At 38.5% G+C, this 17,330-nt stretch overlaps 1 protein-coding gene and 1 long non-coding RNA gene across 2 annotated transcripts in view; both read left to right on the top strand.

The window, feature by feature from the left end:
* Positions 1–17,330, top strand: part of LOC115415494 (E3 SUMO-protein ligase PIAS1-like) — a 109,056-nt gene that overhangs the window by 50,525 nt on the left and 41,201 nt on the right. Inside the window, exon 2 of the mRNA XM_030129086.1 lies at positions 138–624. Coding sequence (XP_029984946.1) covers positions 141–624 — 484 coding nt within the window. The 5' untranslated portion in view covers positions 138–140. The remainder of the gene's footprint in view (positions 1–137; positions 625–17,330) is intronic.
* LOC115415505 (uncharacterized) lies at positions 9,567–17,309 on the top strand. Its single transcript, XR_003934830.1, has 3 exons — positions 9,567–9,647; positions 13,568–13,573; positions 17,296–17,309. It is a non-coding gene; the product is annotated as an uncharacterized LOC115415505 (long non-coding RNA).

Below are 17,330 nucleotides of genomic sequence, written 5' to 3'. Positions count from 1 at the left end.
TGCTCCACAGCAAAACCTTACCAGTGGAAACACTGCTATTTTTTAAAATGACTATCTCCATTTCTTGTCTTGAGCTCACTGTTGCACATGAAGGGTTAATTTCTCTTCTTGCGTCTTCCTCCCTCCCTCTGTCTCAGCAAATGGTGATGAGCCTGCGGGTGTCGGAGTTGCAGGTGCTGCTGGGCTACGCTGGACGCAACAAGCACGGACGCAAGCACGAGCTGCTGACGAAGGCCTTGCATCTGCTGAAAGCTGGCTGCAGCCCTGCAGTGCACATGAAGATCAAAGAGCTCTACCGACGACGCTTCCCAGCTAAAATGGTCTCCCACTCAGAACTGGCCCTTCCCGGCCCACACCACCCGGCCACGGCGGGGGTCGTTGGAGGAGGAGGCGCCGCGCTACCTGCCGGCCTGACCCAACTGGCGTATGAGGGCCACGGTGGCGCCCCGTCGCCCGCTGCCTTACTGCCCCTTTCTCTGCTTGGACCCGGGAAGCATGAGCTGAGCGGACTGACGCACCACCTTCCCACATCGGCCACACTACACCCGGTCCACCCAGACGTGAAACTCCAGAGGCTGCCCTTCTACGACATGCTGGATGAGCTGATTAAGCCCACCAGTCTAGGTGAGGGATGTGTGTTTTCAGATTTAAGATAAATGGCATTCACATTCTTATCACCCTGCAGAGCATAAAAATGAGCCTGTGCTTTGAAGGAAGTAACGGTCACATGAGCGGCTGAACCATAGGTGGTTCAAACCTGGTGTCAGGTTAGAGTTGACATTTTCATGTGTTTGTAAGTACATTGTGCTATAGGAGCCAAATAACATCTTGGCTAAAATGTGCTTAGAGGTCTTATTTCTGTCTTTGTGCATAAGAAATCAACAGAAGTGAATCCCCAAAGGAACTTTGCGTTGGTAAATGCAAGTTATGTAAATTGACAGGATTTCAATTCTGTTGCAACATGTTGATGGTCATATCAACTATGTTTTCAGGTCAAAAATGTCCAATTTCATCACAATTAATGCTATATTTTCATGTCACAAATGGCCAAGTTATATTTGAACTGAATTTACCTGAAAAACAAATATTCTATTCTTTTAGATTCCCCAGTTTTTCTTACCAGATTCTATCCTACATATCACGTTTTATTTTTACAGGTTGCAACATGGAGTATGGTGCTGATCCATCCTGCTTATGTTACGCCAATACATACATTAAGAATGTCACACGTCACTTTTAAAATCAACAGTTTTCTAATAATAAGCATTTTATAAAGAAATAACAATTCTATATTGTTATTTAGTCTTTAGTATGATGATAAACTATACAATAAATAATTCTGATCCTAGTTTTTGCACAGGGATCATTAGTGGAAATGGTGACATGGCTGCCGAGCATCAGTATGATGGGATCCGGAACAACCATGTCACATCCGTCCACTGCCACATTTTGTGTTTTTGTGTCAGCTGTTATTGTTTTAGATCCACAATACTAACATTTATGAATAAGAGGAGAATTAGCAATAGTAAGTATATAAGTTTATTACTAATAAAGTACTGGTACTGACCAGATCATCATGGGTAATGTCACGTCCGTCCACCAGCAAAAGTTTTCACATACACGTGCTATTCAAAATCCAGTATTTCTGAAAATCTAGCTTCCACTGTCAAATAATATCAGTAGTCTGTGCACAAATGGATTAGCATTATTTCAACACAGTTCTATGCGTTTCTTACAACTTTTTTTTTTTTTTACAAAAATGGCCACTCATTTGACCCCCTAAGTAAATTTTTAGCTGATTCACATTCTTATCACCCTGCGGAGCATAAAAATGAGCCTGTGCTTTGAAGGAAGTAACTGTCACATGAGCAGGTGAATTATAGGTGGTTCAAACCTGGTGTCAGGTTAGAGTTTACATTTTCTTGGGCTTGTAAGTACAATGTGCTGTAGGAGCCAAATAACATCTACAAATACAAAAAACTAAAAGCTTTTAGACCTTCTGATCAATGTGTTACTTGTGCACTAATCATGTCAGCAGTCACAGAAAACATGACATTTACGTCCCCTCTGTTATGGAAAAACTGTCTGCCAGTGATCGTGTCTGGCAGGCAGCTTATGTGTTGACACAACACTAGAAATATTATTTGCAAATTTCTCAGAGGATTTCAGTGGTGAATAAGTTATTTCTGCCTTCCATGCAAAAAAAGGAAAGTACTAAACCATCACACTGTCTTGTAATACTATTGTTGGAAGAAGTTTTCTCATCATTTAAGTAAAAGTACTTATACACACTGAAAATACAGAAAATACAAGTCATACATGATGTTTTTTTTTTTTTTATAACTTTTAGTGTTGCAATTATCTTTTCACTGCCACAAAGGATGAAAGAGAGTCAAAACGATAGATTATACTTTACAGATTAATACTCATATACTCATATTAATACTGTTTAAGTGTATTTACTTTTTAGTTTTTTCTGAGGTATTTGAAGTCATTTGAGCCACTGTATAAACTGTTGGTAGTTTACTCTCTAGTAATGTGTTATACTCTATAAGGTCATCGTATGTTTACAGTGTTGTCCAGTGAGAACCATGTATTTCTAAAAAGTCAACACGGAAGGTGTGTGTTTTGCAGTTCTGGTGTTCTTTTCCCTGATTTCAGCTGCTTCGGCTTTAAATACGAGAAAACATTGATTAAACGCAGTTCAGTTTTTGTGATTTTTCCATTTTTGTTTTGTCTGGGATGAGCTCTATTAGACACAAGCTTTATTCAGATAAATACATAAATGTGGTTGGGGCTGTAAGTATAAGTATATTCAGCTGGCACCAGCTGCCCCACCGTCATGTAAAATTGGCCTCACAGTTAGATACATATTTGTATAATGAAAATATTATGACAATTCATCATCTGCCAGCAATGCTTAGCCAACTCCAAACAAAATATTGTTGCAGCTTACCAAACCAAACATAAAGATAAAAATATGATCCACAGAGGAGTCATTATTCTCCTTTAATTCATCCTGAAATGTATCCAGTCATGAATATTACTTTTAAAATCACCTTCCACCTTAAAAATCAACGAAACACTTCTGTTCACACATTTTACTTTAACACTTCGAAACACAGACTATTGTCCTCATAGATTGTGCACGTCTGCATTAAAATACACACTAGTATTTTACATTTACTCAAGTAAAGCATTTACAATTTTTAGGTATTTGTACTTAAGTAAGTGAAGTTTTGGAGGCAGAATGTTTACTTGTAGTGGATCATTTACTCAGTGTAGTAGTACTTTTCTTTAAAGCTGCAGGAGCCCATATCAGGGTTGAAATGCTAAAATCGGAAAATATTCACCCTTCCTCTGCTGCTGTCTAATCTCTGTCTAAATCAAAAGACTAAATACCGTGTTTCTACTGTGTATGTCAGGCCTTATACACCTCAGCTGCATGAGGCACCAGGCCTTTATGAGAAGGAATGTTGTGCTAGAATGAGGCCTTTGTTTCTCATGTCCAAATTAATTGATCTTTTTTTTTTTTTTTTTTTTAAATGAGACCTTGTTTTGATTCACTTTCATTTTCGATATTAGTGGTACTGCATCATGCTCATAATAGAAAATCAATACTTCCCTAACCATTTCCTATTACGAGCCATCTAGTGTTTGAGTGGATAGAAGACGGTCTTTTTTTTTTGTTGCGGGTGTTGCCTTCCTTTGGTGCTTGTTAGTTTCTACAAATTACAGTTTGGTTTGAAATATTCAGACATAAAACAGCAGCGATGGAAGTATGACAGTGATGACATAGATGATCTAGATCCACAACAAAGTGCTGAGAATAGCAGCATTATTACTATTATTGAATGCATTTAGCTAAAGTGATAGCAGTAAACACTGTGTTTAACATTATGTGACAGATACCTTGAATTTATCCATATTATTTTTTGCCCAGTCTGTAATTAAGAACCAGCGTTTCTTTGTTTGTGTTGACCTCGACCCCAGCTATTATTAGAAAGCCAGCTTGTAATTGACCCCCAGTTTTTTTTTTTTATTTGAAAAAACACGGTATAAATATAGATGAGCTGACACTGTTTTTGAGCCATGTAGTAGAGCTGTAGTATTCAGACCTGACATGGCCACAACCTCCCATTAAAAGTCTAGACGGGCCACTTTAACACAACAGCTAACAATTCTTTACTCTGTTGATTCAACTGTTGATAATTTTCTTGGTAATTTGCTTAATTGTTTCATTTCTTCCGAAGTCCAGATCACATGTGTTTATCACCTGAACATATCCGCCTTACTGTGATAGAACAGAACATGCTGCGCACTAATACCCCTCAGCCAGGATGGACAGACGACAAAACGATAGAGAAACCACAAAATATTCATATTTAAAACTGCGGAGACTTTCATCACCAGTTTTTCATCAAATCTGTCAAACCTCAGTCATATCCTCAGTATCACAAATCTGTTAGTCTTTCTATGATTACTCACCTGAATGTCTTTCCTCATGGTGAACAATTTCTTAGTTCCATCCACCAGAAACAAACTATGTGTTTACAAACAGAGCCGGGAGGGAACTTGGGCATCTTTGGAATTTTGTCGCGCATTGTGCATTGTGTGAGGCTGAGGCTTGTGCAGATGCCTGGCAGTGGCAGTGTAACCCCAGGTAAGCAGAGCTCCAGCTGTTTCCGCGCTGTGTTTGTTGCAGCTGCCACTGCCAGGCGAAGCTCTGCTTGCTCCGCTTCCGCATTTCAGCTGTTACCACATCATGTTTGTTTCATCCATATAATATCATATGGTTGCGCTGCCGCTGCCAGGCTGGCTCCACTTCCCACAATGCACGTCGCGACAAAATTCCAAAGATGCCCGAGTTTCCTTCCGGCTCTGTTTGTAAACACATGGTTTGTTTCTGGTGGATGACACTAAGAAACTGTTCACCGTGAGGGAAGAGATTCAGGTGAGTAATGACAGACAGACTAACAGATTCATGATACTGAAGATATGACTGAGGTTTGACAGATTTGATGAAAAATTTGTGACGAAAGTCTCCCACGCCCTTAAGAAGCCACAATCTGAGAATGTTTTTAATATGATTATCAATTAACAAAATACTGCTTGATTATTTTATTAGTTGACAACAAACCAATTAATATTTCCAGCTCTATACCATTTGAATCACAATGTGGTGAAATGTAATTGTGGAATTTATGCTGAATGATACCAAAAATCGAATTGCCTTAACTCCTTTTTAAAGAGCCTTAAACTTGGCTTCATCATGGTCAGAATTTGTTGTCGTATTAGGTGTGCATCCACTTTCCGTCCTGTATTTAGCATAATAATAATACTCTGTAGTATATTGCAAATATATGGAAATGTCTACATTTCCCCACATTAGCATTTTAATAGTGTAAGCGACCATCTCATGATTAGTTTGCCTGCAGAGGCATGTATAAACACAGCGCCTGCAGCTCTGTCATCACACCATCTTTCTCTTCCTCCTTCCTCACTGTTTCCTGCACGTGCTCCATCTTTCTCTGCCTTGCTCTTTTGTCTCAATGGTCAGTGTCTGCAAAAAAAAAAAAAAAAAATCGCATGCAAAGGGATGAAAATCACACGGGCATACACCTGTGCATGCAGAACACACCCTTGTCTAATTTGAATCTCAATTGCATGTTCATGTCATTCTTTTGCACATGTACACTGTGATAAACGCTACACACACTGCTCTTCGAAAACTCCAATGTACTTTCAAATAAATAATGCATGCTGATCTTATTTTCCTCAGATGGAGGTAGAGTGAATGGATGAGTGAGAGGAAAAATTCCCCAAGGAATATGCAGATTAGTTTTAAAGCTGCAGATTTGGATTTGCTTTAACAAGTGAAACTCAGCTGCAGATCAGAGGTGATGACCCTCTTTATCCTTCTAATAATGGAGGACAGTAATGAATCCATTTGATTAACTAAAATTGCGACTCACATGCATATTGTTCTTGCTTTTAGACGGCCACAGTCTCTTCTCTTTCTCCCTGCTGGGGTTTCTACACACTACTGGTTTACTGCTGTTTACCACTCATTCATTCTCTCTCTTCTATTATTGTTTTTTCTTTCACTTTTGCCTTTCACTCCTGGTTTCTCTGCTGGTAGATGCAGATTTGTTGGCCTTGTTTGCAAATACTGGAAACCGGATCCTGACAGATTTTGCAAGAATGTATAACAACATAGTAGTAGAGATCATTGTATCTTTAATTTGCAGGTGGATGCAACCACGCTCCTAGCTGTGATAGGCTTCAGCATCCCTGTGAACCTCCTGAGGATTAGGCAGCTCAGAAAATGATGGAATGAATGAATTCAACAAGATGAAATCGTAAAAGTGACTTTTTTTGTAGTTTTAATGCTTTGGACATGGAAGAATATTCAAAACCAAAACCCAGAAAATGATGAAATAATTGAATTAATTTAATTGAATTAATCTCTCAAGTAATGAGTTTCAGGTCTGTTTTGAAGGAACACCAACATCTCTTATCACGAAAAGTTCAGTTGTTAGTTTCTAAGTTGTTATGACAATGATTTCACTTGAGAATCCTGATCTTAGATATTTGCGACTATCAAAGCCAAGTCCCTCTGATACTAATAGATGGATAATAGATATACAGTATGATGAGGCTTGATTTAAGAAATGTTGGTTCTGTCTGTGTGATTCCCTCAGATGTTAAAACTCTGTTAGGGTTCAAACTGTTTTGGCAGGAAGTCAAACATCAGCCCAAACCGGACCATACATTGAATTTTACAGTTAAGTATTCAGCAGACATCCCCAATGGTAGAAATGAAACTTAAGGAGAGTGCATCAACTCCAGTCCACTATGTTGCATTAATGCACCTTTAACATGTTTTGACTAGTACTAGTAGACACAGATTATTGAGAAGAAGAAGCAGGAGTGAAGCAGTGCTGGCTCAACTCCATAAAATATGGAGCTTGGTCTGGGTGCACTGGGCTAAAGCAGCGCCTTCTTCAGTTTCATCATGACTTTTTGCAGTGTTTACATTGCCTCATCTACATTTTCAGGTTTACTTTTCCTGGCTTCAGATCTGACGTGTTGCAAGGTTGATAAAGCTTTAGTTTTGAGTCATTGAGTCATGAGTCATGAGTTGGTGACTCCAAAAACACATGAACTTTGTAGAAATCAGAAACAACTGAAACCTGATCTTTTTTGCATGACCATCTTCAGCTCAGCAGTAAATTACATGTGGTTCTTCTATTCTTCTATTTAGCTGTAACAATAGGCAAGGCAAGTTTATTTGTATAGCACATTTCAGCAACAAGGCAATTCAAGGTGCTTCACACAGGACATTGAAATACAATAACAAGGGAAAAAGAAACACATTTAAAACATTATAAAAGAAACATGTAAAATGTGATTAAAAACAGCAAGTAAGAAAACAACACACAAAACCCAAAAATATAAAAACACACACATATTAAAGTAAGAGTTGCAGTGCAGAGTTTCGAAAGAGAATATGAAATTTAAAAAGTCCAAAGCCTTTTAGTCAAAGGCAGCAGTGAACAGGTGAGTCTGGAACCTGGACTTAAAAGAACTCAGACTCTCAGCAGACCTGATATTTTCTGGTAGTTTGTTCCAGATATACAGAGCATAGAAACTGAACGCTGATTCTCTATGTTTAGTTCTGACTTTTGGAACACAGAGCAGACCTGCACCAGACCACCGGAGTGGTCTGGATGTTTCATACTGGACTAGAAGGTCTCTGATGGATTTTGGGCCTAAACCATTCAGTGCTTTATATGTTAGCAAGATAATTGTAAAGTCTATTCTCTGCGAGACAGGGAGCCAGTGTAGAGACCTGAGAACTGGACTGATGTAGTCCAGTGTAGAGACCTGAGAACTGGACTGATGTGGTCCAGTGTAGAGACCTGAGAACTGGACTGATGTGGTCCACTCTCTTGGTCTCAGTGAGGACATTCTGGATCTGCTGCAGTCGTCTGATGGACTTTTTAGGCAGACCAGAGAAGATACTGTTACAGTAGTCAACTCCACTAAAGATAAGTTTTTCAAGGTCCTGCTGTGACATCAGTCCTTTAATCCTAGAAATATTCTTGAGGTGATAGTAAACATAAAACAATATAATAATGTACTGTTCATCACATTGTCATGCTATTTATAGGTGAAGCAAAACAAGTTAGATTGAAGCCCTTACACTGGCCTGGACCAGACCAGCCAAACTGAAAATTGACCCAACTCTAGCCTGCATCATTGTTAACCTTACATATTGAAATCCTTTTTTACAAATGTGGGTGAGGACAGAAGGTTGAGGACAGATGTGCTTATTAACCAACGTGCATGTGCACGATTATTATCTCCCTCACCCTGTCATCCTCTCCCTCTCCCTGTCATTATGTCTCCCCCTCCCTCACCATAGTCTCTGTGCTGAGTCCTACTATATAATGCACGTTCTGTGTCCAATCGATCAATGTTGCAGCACAGGAGTGCGTTTGTACGGGTTTTCCTCAGCCTTCACAGGCCCGATCGCCGCCAAAGTCACCAAATGAATAGAAACATTACCTGACTATCTACGAGGCACAATTTTATGTTTGTATTCAAATGTTGTGAGGTATGCTGGGAGATTTTAGCCTCTTTCTACTTTGAATTCTTCATCCCTGCCGCCATACTCCATTTTCAGAAGTGGTTATGCTGCCATTCATGACATTTCTACTGCTAGCAGACGATGCTACAATGTGAAGGCTGCAGTTCACTACCGCTGGATGAATTGAATCATGCTTGACAGGCCAAACAAATACATGCTCTTCCCTTCATGCCTCACATGTTGGCTCAAATTATTACCTGCACAATGCATGATTAAATGGTAGTTTACAAATGGATAGTGGTGGCAGATGAGTTCTATTTATCATGCTATCGTACAATGTCGCTAGTCTTATCAACTTGTGGGATACAGGTTCCTCTGGACTCACACTGTAGCTCTGTCAGCCTTACAAGGCAGACTGGTCAACAGCTTCTGCTACTCTTCCACTATTACCATGGTGACCTCACTCACTGGTTAAACTCCAGTTTCATCTCCAGCATAATCTGCCCGCAATAAGAACTATGAACTATGTCTCTGTGCTCATTATGGATTGTTGTAGTGTTTACACATTACTTATGATTTCGTCACCATTTCTTCAAAAAAAGGGTGCTATCCACTTTTGTATCTGATGAGTGTGCCATGTATACAAGGAGTGAAAAATGTAGTATGTAAATGTTGATGATTGCTTCCTGTAAAAATCAATCACATGATTTTCCTTTTTTTTAATCTTGAACGAAACAACATTGGGTTTATCAGATGAATAGTGGGCCAGTTAGGGGCTAGGGGGTCTAATGGGTAGGGTTGGTGTAAAAATATTGAACCAGTTTGGTATGAGCCCAAACACTGAGTTGTATAGTAATGAAAAAGTAATTATTCAGATTTTCCTGCATCAGGAGATGGAGATGGTTTTATTAATGCCACAGAATTATTTGTGTCCTGACTAGGTACATATGGAATAGGACTGAACCAGCACTGCGGGGAATACATACGCAATCTCAGCTGATTCTGTTATGAAAACGGTTTGATGCAAATTTGCGACGGTAGACGTTAAGGGGTTCAGAAGAAGCAGGAATAAAGGAGTTGATTTTTTTCCTGCGAACAGCACCCTTTGGTACTGATAAAAGCTTCCCCTTTCTCTATAGAAAGTCCATTCCTGAGGTTTGAACACCAAAAACATCATAAAACTGCATGTGTGTTTGGCTCCATGCTAGACTGTACTACTGATGTAAATGAAAACAAAATTCCATTTGTTCCAGTTGCAGATGTTGGGGAATGTCAGTGTACTGGTACCACTGACCCACTGTGATGCATGTGACAGATGTTTAAGCTAGGTAGCTGCAGGTTAGCTGTTACAGTGTGACCAGTAATGAAACCAAATGAACTCTGACTAACAATGAAACATTCAAATTATACATTCCCCATTGATGTAAACGGAACATCTAGAGAGAGATGAGTTACAATACATGTTTGGTGAGACTTGATATTTTTGACTATTTTTAACCTCATGACAGAATGTAGAGTTGCTGAAAATGGGCTACACCTGACACAACACCTCAAAAACCATCAATAGTTTCACAAAGTGGTCATTTAGATTTCATTGGGTAGTGTCATAATTTGCTGAGTTTGTCTGATTATTATGAAACCAACAGTTTATAAATTTTAAAAAAAGAAAAGAAATAAAGTTGTTTATTTGGTGAACTGAACCATTTTTCCCTGGACCCCATTCAAACAGATCAGTCTCTTCAAAGAGGTTGTGATGTGTTTACAGCTGGAGTCTGGAATCTTTTGTCTTAAGTCAGAGTACTTTTGATGAAATGGCAGTGTTCCCTCTGTAGGCCACTCATCTGTGGTTAAACTAACCAGAGGCACCAACTGACAAAAGAGGAAAGCATGGAGCATAACCTGTGGTTGGTTTGTGGTTAAATAATGATGGGGGACAAGGCCTCTAAGCCCTTCTATTTTTCAGTGTTTTCATTCTGGTCAAGTAAATAAAAAGATCATAATGATATCTTGTTTTACATACTGACACTGATGCCAATACCATAATTTAATTAACATGGTGCCATCTGCCGGGCACTCAGTGTTAATGATTCATGACAAAATTTACACAACATGTTGCTTTTCTGCACCAGGAAGATAGCTTATATTTTTTAGGGTCCTTTGGTATTGATTTTTATTTTTGTGTGTTATCGTTTAACTTATGTGTATATGTATGTATATATATATATATATATATATATATATATATATATATATATACAGGGTGGGGAAGCAAAATTGACAATATTTTGAGGCAGGGATTGAAAGACAGTGTATGACCAATCAGTTTATTGAAAGTCATGAGAATTTAAATCTATAAATCATATTTTACTGCATTTCTAACGGTCTTGTTGTGTACCTCAAGTTCATTTGCCATTTTTCTCATGGAATTGGTTGTATCCTTTAGGATTTTGGATTTGAGAGCTTTAATAAAAGCTTTGGTACGTTTTTTGTTGCTTCCTCCACCTCCAGACTTTCTCGTAATAGTTTTGCTCATAGTCATTCTCTTCTTTCCATTATAAACAGTCTTTATGGACACTCCAACTATTTTTGAAATCTCCTTTGGTGTGACGAGTGCATTCAGCAAATCACACACTCTTTGACGTTTGCTTTCCTGATTACTTTTACTGGGCAAAAGTTTCTGAAAAGTTAATAATACCTAAACTCAACTAACTCAAAAATATCAAGTCTCACCAAACATGTATTGTAACTCATCTCTCTGTAGATGTTCCGTTTACATCAATGGGGAATCTATAATTTGAATGTTTCATTGTTAGTCAGAGTTCATTTGGTTTCATTACTGGTCACACTGTAACAGCTAACCTGCAAGTAATAATAGTGTTAGGTATAATTATGACGTCAATATATGTTTGGTTTCAAAACAATTGACATAGTGCCTGCTGAGAAAAAACAACTAAATGTTCATTGTAAATTTTGCTTCCCCACCCTGTATATATATATATATATATATATATATATATATATATATATATATATATATATCAGGGATTAAAGCAAAAATTTTTCATCTGACTGAAAATTTTCTTCTGGTCAAAATCATTGGCCACTATTAAAAGTGATGCAATACAATACTACTATAGCGTACAAGTTTATATAGTCACATTTGGCAATACTGTAAAACATACTGAATGGGAGAGTGTACAGGTGTAGAAGATTAGTAACATGGCTAGAAAAAATGTCATGAGTGGTATTGGTGGGGGGTCTGGGGGTCCTCCCCCAGAAAATTTTAAAAGCTTCAGGTCAATTTTGGTGCTCTCGGGTTAATTTTAAAGGGTATGAAAACCTTTGAAGCAAGTGAAAATTATAACTAGAAGAAAACCTTACTGCAAAAAATGAGTAAAAAAATTTTTATTTAACAATTTAGGAACTCCTAAAACATAACTCCAACTCCAACAGCACATGAATTTTGGGGAAAATGTCTGTGTAAATTACCCTAACCAACTAATCTTTTATTTTTTCTGCTTTTTGGCACTGAAACCAAAAGTTTCAAGCTTGGTCATTCCGGATGTACGCTTCTGTTTTTTTCCAGAGACACATGGCACATTAGTAGAACTTTCACTTTAAACTGCACTAGGCCAATAGCCAGCTACTGTTAGCTTGTACGCTACTGTACGCTGGCACTGCTTTGACAGTACGATACACTCACGAGGAGCGAGCAGGATTTCAAACAGCTCCGTTTTCCTTGCGAACACACAATTGCTGGTCGTGAGGTGGTCGTGAGGTGCTAATCGCTTCTCTTTACCCCATGTACACTGCACGAAGCACGACACACGATCAGAGGCACATCTGGCCCGATCCCAGAAATAGTCGCACGAGTGAGAAATCGCCTCTAAACTCACACAGTGTAAGGCCGCCTTTAAACACCTGCAGATTCAGGACAGGATCGCGGTGCCGACTGGACTCTGCGAAACACGTGGGGAAGTTACTTCAATATGACTTTTTTCCCCCCTCAATTTTTCCATTTGACGGAAATCCGTCGTGGTGACGGAGAACTTTAATCCCTGATATATATATGTGTGTGTGTGTGTGTATATATATATATATATATATATATATATATATATATATATATAATAGTATAACAGTGGGACTCAACAAAAAATCAGAAGAACTCAGTCTTTTTTGGTGAGCTGAGTCCCAGGACTCAGTCTGTCATATCAATTTGTAGATGAAGCACTGTAAATAAATAATTTCAACTGCTGTCTTTAATGTAACAGAAACATAATATAATTTGCCAAATCTCCATTTAAAGTTTTATAGGGATATGATAGGTTTAGACTAGGGAGTGTGGTCATGTGACAGGGCAGGTTGAACTAGTGACAGTGGTGTAAAAGGCGTCGTTGGAGTCGACGGTGTTATGCTAAGATAGTTTGTGAGAGTTTATTCCACAGCTGGGGACATAGTTACTGCCAAGAGGTCTGCACTGTTCTCAGACAATGTAGACATCCTAATTTGTTTTTGAAAAAGAATTTAAAATTGTAAGCTCATGAGAAGCTCATGCTTTGTTTAGTTTGTTTGTGCTTTGTTTAGTTCAGCACTGTAAAAAGGAGCTTCTTGACATGTATTAACTTAACAGCTGAATACTGAATATTTTATTTTTATACATTATCTTAATCTTTGATCCCTTGAAAACTGCTTTCAGTTGAAGTTTTGAAAGAATCTGAGAATCGGCCTCAGCGGTGGGCATTCACATCCCTAATATCTAACGCCCTGCACGGGACAATCCACCCTCATGGACCGCGGTTTTTTGGTTTTACAATTGATTTTGCGTTGGCACTTTATGTACTGCTTTACAGGCCACTGAGTGTGTGTGCCTGTCCAGGCAGGCAAAAGCCCGCCCCCACAAGTTAATGTCCAATCACTGCTGTGCCTCCTCAACAGTGATTGGGGGGTTTGGCTTTAGAACTGATGAAGGTTTAAGTCACTCCACTGTCACGTCTCATCTGTGCACTGACTACACACGCAGTATACGACCGCAGCTTGTACCTCTCTCTCTCTCTCTTTCTCTCTCTCTCTCTCGACATACATGTGAGCCTGCAGTGCGAGGAAGCCCCGCCCCTCAGTGAGAGACAGCAGGCAGACTCCACCCACATCCGAATCCTACACAGGTCCACTTTTCTAAACCCACACCTGCCCCCACAACCCGACCCACTACCCACATTCATTAGACTCCTGACCCGACTCGTGATTAAACACATTGTCTACACAGTAACTCCCTTTTAAGTACCCATGGGTTAGGTACCCGATCCAGTGCAGGACTGTGACACACATACAATACCATGACACAATTTGTTCGCACTGTGAAACTCAGTTTTTGCTGACAAGCCAAATAAAAATCTAATTTTGGGAGAAAACAAAATGTTCTCTTTATGCACAAAACACGTACCGAAACCAAACTAAAACTGTGGCCCAAAAACTGTGGTCATCGTGGTCTACCTGTACTGTTGCACATCTAATACACACACACACACACACACACACACACACACACACACACACACACACACACCATTGTACCACATTGTTGCAGAGACTTACAGCTGCAGGCTGAAAATCACACCAGCATTCATTACACAGCACACACGTCTCCCAGAACAGTCGTTTCATGATATCAAACCAGCTGCAGTCCATCACATACATTCACCTCTGGTCTGCGTTTCCTAGTGAATTGTTTATGTCTTAATGTTTCATGTTAAAAAACTTGGTGACAGGAGCAGCCACACTTCTGCTTCTCTCTTTGATTTAGACTCATCTACAGGAAGCACATGATGAAGTACAGTCACTTTAAATAGGATTTGAGATTCAGCCATTAGTGTTAGATTATACTGTAGGTTAAATAGATCTAATCAACCACACAGCCCCACCCCCCACCTCATTATGCGTTTCTAGGCAACTGTAAACCTCACATCATTCGCAAATGCCACAGTCCACCTCAGTTCCAAAATCAACACTTCACACACTTCATTTATTTTGATTATTTTCTCCATCATCTGCCATAATAAGGGAAGGCAGAAGATAGTCATTTATTTATTGTAGATTAAATCCACTTGATTATCAGAGTGAATCTAATTGGGCTTTTTGGTATTTTACAATGTGTGTACGTCGTCTACAGAAAGAATAGAAATGTTGGTTAAGTGTGTCTGATGCATGAAAGTAGGATGATAAAATACACCTTCCTCCTGCTGTGAAAAAGTGAAGCTAGAATAACTCCTGGATGTTTAGGTGCCCATAACTGCTTTGTGGTGTTCACAATAAAACATAATAAACTGAACAGGTGTGTACCGAAACGGTTTGGTTTGGTATGTGTACCATTACAGGCCTAAATGTTTGTGTTATTGTCATCATGACTAAACGTGAATAAGTCGCTTTGGCCCAGTGTTCTGTACAGAAGTCCACGTATAGATCCATGTACCCATAGTGTTGTTGACATATTACTGATTGTACTGTCATGCATATGAACCCACCTGAGACATGGTTCTGTATGTGTAATTTCATCTTATATTGCCAGTAATGGTACTGGCATCTAATGCAGATGTGCTTCATCTTTAATTTTAATAATTCATTATAATGATGATGATGATGCTTAGATTATTTTGGTTCACCCTTCAACACTTGCGGCTCAAATACACAGTGTTTAATGGTAGTGGTAATGCTGTAAAATAGTGGTTTTACAGGACTGTCATCTTGTTTCTAATGCATGGGTTCCCAACATTTTTTGTCTCCTGACCCCATTTTAACATCACAAATTTCTGGCGACCCCAGACATTGAAAACAGAGACTTTTTTTTTTTTTTTTGCTAAAATTAATTTGTTTTTGATCATATAATAGTTTGCTATACTATGTTGTAAATGAACATTAATTTTAGATGACATTTAGTCTATATAATGCATATTATTATGGACGGAGGCAGTAAATCCAGGTGTAGATTACTGCACAAAGTGAGAAATTTATTTTCCTCGGTCAGGATATGTGCAGTCAGTCCAGCTGTGATTTACAAGGCTGACAATTCATACTGAACAAACAAGAACTGAAACTATGAATTATGAAAGAGCTGCAGCATCTGAAACCGACCACAATGAACATTTGACAGGTAAACAGAACCACACACAAACAGAACCACACACAAACAGCACCACAGTGCTTCAGTTTCAGACTCACAGTTTGTCATGTCTTTTATGGATTATGATTGTCTCTCAACTCACCATATATTGTTTATCAGTAGGTTTTTATTTTTATCAATTACTAGAAATTTCAGGCGACCCCATTTTGAATTTCAGGCAACCCCACATAGGGTCCCGACCCCAAGGTTGAAAAACACTGATCCAATGCCTTTTTCAACTTGAGTAGAGACACAGACCTGAGACCTGGATGATTCTTCTCCTCAAACTCTGAGGGAACTTTTACAGCGTTTATACAGTAAAACTGCCAGTGTAGAAGCTACATCTATTAAATAGCTTATTAACAAACTTATCAGATAGATGTATCTAGCACATAAATTAGCTGGGAAATCTCTTAAAACAGAAATCACCTTAAAAAACTTCGTCTTGAACCTGTTCTGCAGCCAATCACTAGGAGGTAATCAAATGTTTGGCCTCACTTTTAAAGAGTTCTTGTTTGAAATGTCTATGATTTGAAATATTAAAATAACTGATGACTTTTTTTTTTCACCCGTTTCTGAATCGGCTGATCATTTATAGGGGAAAAAACATGTTTCTTCTGAGGCATCTGTTACAGTGACTTTTCTTTTATTTCAACTCAGTCTTTGTACATAAATACGGCAGCTTGCAAAGCAAATATTAAATGAAAACAGCCGAAAATTTTGTGAGCAGTTGCAGAATTAATTATAAACAGCTGATATCATGTTAATCTGCTGCTGATTTTAGACGATGGAAAGTGAAGCTCAGTGCAGCTGCTAGTGAGAAGCTGCCGTCCAAATGTTTTCTCAGTTCATCCAATTTGACTATTCTCCCGAGACAGAACTACTACATATAAAAGAAGACCTGCTTTGGAAATCGAGCCCAAGTCATAATGGAGCAAATAGCCCATATGATAGAGTTGTTGAAATACAGTCTCTTCATTCAGAAGTCAGAGGTTTAAGTTCTCAAAACAGTAATGATCCCTCCTCCTGAAGTGTCCTTGATAAAGCACCCGTAATCACAACTAGTCAGATGTTCTGTACGTCCTGTCTCCTCTGGGATATAAATACCTTATCAAGTACATCAGGGCTGTCAAACTCATTTTAGTTCAGTTCCACATTCAGCTAAGTTTAATCTGAAGTGGGCTGAACCAGTAAAATAAGTAAGTAAGTAAATTTTATTTATAGAGCACTTTTCACAGACAGAGTCACAAAGTGCTTTATCAAAATCAAATCAGATTTACAGAAACGAAATAATAACATAATTTATAAATAATGTCCACTCCAAGCTTTTCTCTATGTTTTAGAGCGAAAAAAGTAAATTTACATTATAAAAAGGTTTAAATCTACAAACTATCTTTTCAAAAGATGTGAATAACATTAGCAAACTGAAAAAATAAGTGTAATTTTAACAATGTTATGCCTCAGTTTATCATTTACACAGGTGCATTATAACTTACAGATCACAGTGGATCTACAAATACACAAAACATGTAGTAACAGGCAGAATCTTGTTAAAATTACACTTACTTCTCTTAAGAC

The sequence above is a fragment of the Sphaeramia orbicularis genome, chromosome 3 (assembly GCF_902148855.1).
Source record: "Sphaeramia orbicularis chromosome 3, fSphaOr1.1, whole genome shotgun sequence".
NCBI lineage: Eukaryota > Metazoa > Chordata > Actinopteri > Kurtiformes > Apogonidae > Sphaeramia > Sphaeramia orbicularis.
This window is presented reverse-complemented; position numbering and strand designations above follow the sequence as displayed.